This window comes from Pteropus vampyrus, unplaced genomic scaffold (assembly GCF_000151845.1).
Source record: "Pteropus vampyrus isolate Shadow unplaced genomic scaffold, Pvam_2.0 Scaffold6, whole genome shotgun sequence".
Classification (NCBI taxonomy): Eukaryota; Metazoa; Chordata; class Mammalia; order Chiroptera; family Pteropodidae; genus Pteropus; species Pteropus vampyrus.
The window spans coordinates 12817064-12823063 of record NW_011888787.1 but is presented as its reverse complement, the minus strand read 5'-3'; the positions used below and the strand labels follow the sequence as shown (position 1 = coordinate 12823063).

At 32.3% G+C, this 6000-nt stretch overlaps 1 protein-coding gene across 3 annotated transcripts in view; it reads right to left on the bottom strand.

Moving 5' to 3' along the window:
• Positions 1-3605: 3605 nt before the first annotated feature.
• OLFM3 (olfactomedin 3) overlaps positions 3606-6000 on the bottom strand; it is a 174721-nt gene continuing 172326 nt past the window's right edge. For all 3 annotated transcript variants that reach the window (XM_011368235.1, XM_011368229.2, XM_011368245.1), the window contains 2 exons: positions 5663-5769; positions 3606-4594 (listed from right to left, as the gene is read on the bottom strand). In XM_011368235.1, coding sequence (XP_011366537.1) covers positions 3917-4594; positions 5663-5769 — 785 coding nt within the window. In that variant the 3' untranslated portion in view covers positions 3606-3916. The remainder of the gene's footprint in view (positions 4595-5662; positions 5770-6000) is intronic.

The window sequence follows — 6000 nt, the reverse complement described above, 5'->3', positions numbered from 1 at the left end:
ATAAACTGAGCTTCAAAGGGGATAAGTTTTCTGCCAACTAGTTTGACATTTGGGAGACAAGGCAGACTCCAAATAGGATTAACATTTCTCTAAGCCTGACAGAATAGCATCATCCAAAAGGGATAAACTGTATAACATAATTTTAACATGTGAGTCAGAGACATCAGCTTGGTAAAGTGAACTGGGGAGAATTTCTTTCTGATTGGTTAAACAGTCGAGCACTTTTTTAATTCAAGGGATTGAATTCAGTATTTCACAGAAAAATAAAAGATTTTAATGAAGTTGATTTTTCTTCCATAAGCTAATGTTTTCACTGTATTTTTAGTACGAGTTCAACAATTCAACAGAACACATTTTATTAAGCTCCAGACCTTCTCTGAAGAGTCACCGATAATATCAGATTATTAGCTAAGAGATTTATGCTGAGTTCGTTTAATTTTAGAACCAGAAACCATTCTATGCTCTTGATTTCAGTATGGATACAGCCTACCGAACTGAATGATAGTGCCTCTGAGCCTTTCTAGAAATGACTGTTTCTAGCTATGAGTAATGAGAGATTAAGTCTTTGTATCATTTTATAACATCTAAATTTTAATTAATGCTCTCTGCCTATAGTGCAAGGTAGACCATTTTATAGTACTTCTCATGGTCCATGTATCATGTGATGATGGAGAAGGCAAAGTGTGCTTTGCCTGCAGATGCACATTCTTTTATGTCACAGGAACTCAAGTTGTATATTTAGTAAAGGCTATAATCATACCTACCTCATCAAGTCAGCAAGATGCCATTTTAAATTTTGTTTTCAAAATTATTCTTACATCTGGAAAGCTTGGTTTTTAGAAACTTCAGCGTCTGTATTTTTCATATTTGCTGTAACTTGAAGGAATATTTTTAATTTTTCTATCAATCGTATTCAAATTTAGCATTTGCAAGAAATAAATTGATAATCCTGAATGCTAAGACCAGATCATTTTTTTAAAATCTTTACTTTAAGGAGGATAAAATTAGAGGATTATTATTTGTAAAGCTTACCTTAGTAGAATAAAATAACTGGTTTTGTTTTTAGATGAATGTAAGTACAATTTTATATAACTGCATCCTAAAATTATTCTTCTGTTTGAAAAATATGTACTTGTAAGTTTGGTAGTGATTTTAAGCTATAAAGATTGTTTTCTTCTTAGGAATAAGAATCAATTTTCTGAAGATAATATTTAATCTGAGAGAATAGTGTGGATTATAAAGATGAAATTACTCTGAGTATGGTGATAGGAAACAGAGATTCTGAGTTTATGGTAAATCTTATTTAATCACATGTAATATTGCATATAGGCATCTGTCATTATTTTCTCTTTTATCTCTACATATCAGCAATGCACTGCAATACCATATTTCTGAGCTCATAGATATAAGTATGTATGCAAATACGTATTGTGATTTAAGTGCCACGAATACAAATGTCACATAAACACAATCAGACTATTACTATATTAGTTGAATGACATAAAAGTTTGTTAATGATCTGGCTAATTCAGAAAAAAGCAATTACATAATTCACTTGAGATTAAGACTTCTGAGTTTGGATTTCTCTACTGATTAGATTATATGGATGATTTAAAAAATAATGATTATTTCTCTCACAATATTTATTTTATTTGATTGAGATTAAAAAAAGTGATTAGAGTAAATTCTTATTTATTTCAGGCACAAAACTGATAATTTATTAAGAAAGATGCTTTTAAATTGTAAATGTTTAATGCAAATCACATTTTTAAACTCATGTTACCCCACTTCTAGTGACAGTAATAAAACCTGTGCTTGCTTCAGCAGCACATACACTATAAACTGGAGATGGTGATGAAACTTCACACAGAAAACAATAAAGTGCTTTACAGGCTGCACACCTCACAATAAAGCTGTGATAGTCCAGGTTTTGAATATACATGATACCATATTACATCATTAAAAAACAAAACAAAACAAAAACCCAAAAAACAAAAAAACAAGCAGTGAAGTCCCAGCTATTCAGTAGAGGCTAGCTACTTAAAAATTCATTCATTTCTAAAGGTGAGTTACTTTCTTCATACAAACTCTTGATATTGGCTGATTATTTTTGTGGTGCATGTACAAGGACAAGTAAACCCCCCAAATTTTCTAACTCTCCAAAGCAGAGGAGAACTTACATGTTTTCAACGAGAAGACAACATTGCAAGAGGACCCAGCAGGAAAAAAATCTTTGTTAAACTTTAACAATTTCAATATTGGGTTATTCAGTTGTACAATTTTGACAGCTATTTGAGACATTTGAAATGAATTACTCTTAAGTATTAGCACTTCTTTACACAATACTTTATCTGAATTGTTATATCCTTTACAAAGGAAATTACAATATTCTGTATGTGTGAAACTAAACATTTACAACAATTTGTTATATAGTATTTATTATAGAATATACTTCTTAAATTATAAAACCAACCCATACTAGTTTCTGTAAAACTTCCTTGGGTAAGTATCTTTAATATATGGAAAGTACATCCAGACTCAATGACATGTTTGATATTATATTGATTATGTGTTTTGGGAGTTATTAACATAAAATATTATTAAAGCTTTCTTTTTTGACTACAGTATTTCTGTGCACACAGTGAATCCGGGTAACAAGGGGTTGCCCTCCTGTCATATTTTCTGAATTGGTCGTTTGCACATTTAGACCATACAGACAACTCCCAAGTCTTCCCATCATTTTCTTTTGCATAAATCTTGCCAATGACTCTCCAGAGTTTATAATGTAAATCTAGATAACATTACAGAAATTTTCTTTTAGATGAGCTTTTGTATGTGCTTCATATACTTTTAGAGGCCTGACACAAAGAATTACGTTATTGCAAGTTGCATATAAAGTAAAAGTTAAAACACTAATATATTTAATTATGAAAAACATAATTTGGTTGTATAATAAATGAGTATAGTCAGCTCAAATCCAATTTTTGTGACTCAGCTGCAAGCCACTCTAAGGGATGCTTTTAGTGGAGTGGGCAGAGTAACTCATCTGTACTGAATCTGTTTAGCATTCATGTCAGTGGTCCAGTGAACTTGGAGTAGAATAAAGGCTCTGGTAAGGGATGTGGTTTGATTTTCTTTTTAGCTTATAATTGTATGTAAAGGGGTAAGCCAAGAAGATACCTTCTTGACCACACTTGAAAATTGACCCATAATAATTACTGAGGTTAAACTTCAGTGTATTTTATAAAAAATATTACTTTCACAGAAGTGAAGAGATACAATTGCACAATGGTGGTTACAATGGTAGAAATACATATTGCCAATAAAATGTTAGCAAGAGATTTATAAATGACTGTACAGCACCGCATCAGAGAATTGTAGAACAGCAAAATGATCAATATTATTTTTCCATATAAATAAATTTTTAAACCTTTTTTAGAAATAAACGGGAAAGTGCTTTTATTTATTTATTTATTTATTTATTTATTTATTTATTTATTTATTTATTTATTTATTTATTTATTTATTTTCAGTTCCTACCAAGTATATCCTGATGTGGAGCTAAAGACAGTAAAAAATAATAGAGTAAAAATAAATAAAAAAAAGACATTTATGCATTTAAGCTACCATTAGTCTCTAATATAAGGCAGATCATTAATCTTTTGCAAAACTATGACTTTAGCCACTTAAGCTCTTTTTAGTGCTTTTCATGACAAGGGCATGATAGGCCTTGTAAATTTAGGAGTTAAGATGCATTTCCAACAGGTTAATTTAGACAGGCTCAGCTGTTTTTTGAAACACCAACTTTATAATAAAAAGTGCTTTGGAGAAATGGCAGAAAGTTAAGAAAAAAAGGGTCCTATAGAGTTTATCACAAATGACACTGTTTAGATCAGTGAAAACAAATTATATTTGTTTATGTGTCATCCTCAGTCTTAATGATGTGGAAAAGGGTGACATTGAACAGGACCTGGTGACCATTGTTCCAGGCATAAAGAGCTCTATCTCTGGCATTGTAGTCAAGCATGGATATGTGAAAGTATTGGTTGTGAAAGGGGATGTCTGTGTACTCATAGGTGGAGGTTTTGGTAGAATAGGAATAATACACCTTGGCTCCAGTTAAGTGGGAGTTGGTGACATACAATGTCCCACAGATCATGAAAGATTCCCCTGCACTTCTTTTGGGATAGCCGGTGTTCCAGCTTTTCATCACCTCCAAGGTATCTTGGTTAAGTTGACTGATGACAATATTGCCTGCATTCTGGTTAGTTGCATACACGGCCCACAGCCCGATTTCATCAGCCATTAGGTCAATGTCAGAGAATCCACCCCATGTGTAGGGGTAAACATTGTGAAAGCCAGCATACTCCAGGCTTCTTTGGGCAAGCACTCTCCCCATATCAAAGCTGTATTTGATGATTATGTTACTCTGATACTTGTTAAAATAGAGTGAGCCATTGTAGACAACATGGTTAGTTCCTGCCCATTTGAAAGGGAGGTTGTATGTCCTTGATTCTGCCCCACTGACAAAATCCGCAATTGATTTGTACTCACGGACAATTTTGTTGTTAGTATAACTGTCCATGTACCAGACCTGGGAAGAAGGAAAAAAATAAATGGAGTAAGTATATTCTGTACTTTTCTGAGAATTTCAAAACAAAGACAGTGAGAGTCAACACATATAAATATCACTATTCTCAGGCTCTGGAACCCACATTATCTTACTGCTGACCTATTGCCATCTACTGCAGACTTTTGCAAAAATAGTGGCATGGTCTATGTGGAAAGTAAACAGCTGAATTTACTTCCTTGAGGTTGATTTGCTTTTTGTCCTTTGTTTTATTTTATTTTTTATTATTTTATTTTATTATTATTTTTGACCATTCAGGGCATATTACTGAGTGGATCAAACATGTATCATTGCAAATCACATAATTTTGTTTAGTTACCTGATATCACCTTCTGCAAATTTATTCTATAACTTGCTTTGAAAAAATGTGTGGTTTAATTTTACATATTCACCTTATTTTTCCTTTATGGATACCGCAGAACCTTCTAGAAACACTTGTTCATTATTGGATCAGCTAATAGGTACGACTACCTTTTAATGAAACCTTTTACTAATCTAGCTACTAGTCTTGTTTGGATGCATCCCTTGATAATCTTAATGTATACTGAGTTCTGTAATAGAACATGAATAGAGCTATGGTACGTTTCCAGTATATTGATTTATATAATACAGGCATTGCCAAAGTCAGTGCTTTTTCTTTAAAATTATCTCTAGACTTACTTCAGGGATATTTTAGCTTGTTTAGTGAATTGGTTAGCTCTTGAGTTTTTCACTTTAGTGCCTTTTTTTTCCCCCACTAAGCAGTAGCTTCTAGAAGAAGTAGTAGAGAATGTAGCCCTTTCAAGTGTAAAACAAGACTAAAACCAGTAAAAATTAGACTCACTACATTGGTGAATTATAGTATAAAATATTTTATGAAAATAAGTTTGCCATTTATCTGTAGCTGTGTTAATATTACCAAACTGAAAATATTTTCCTTGATGTAATACTTTTCAACTTGAAACTAATATCCCTGAAGAAAATGAATAGTTCTGTAGACAAAAAATGTAAATAAAACAATTCTAAGCAAAGGCATTTGTAGAAGCAACATACTCTGTTATTTTTTTCAGATGCTAATGGATCTGTCATCCAAGCACCAAATCGGGTTCCAGATGTCTTGACTGTAATTGGGCCTGTGATTTTCATCAGTTTTCCACATGCTAAAATTAGAGAAACATAAACATGTTAGATTAACATGGCCAATGATTCCAACACACATACTCATGCCAAGAGCAAAGGAAGGGCTCCTAAAACAGCAGATTCATGAGATTAATATCACACGTTCTGAATAAATAGTCATTTACGTTGTGTGCTGTGACTTTAACTATAATTTGAACCATGAGGAGTTGCCTTTTCAATACTCTAAATCTAAAATATGGATTTTAAAACTA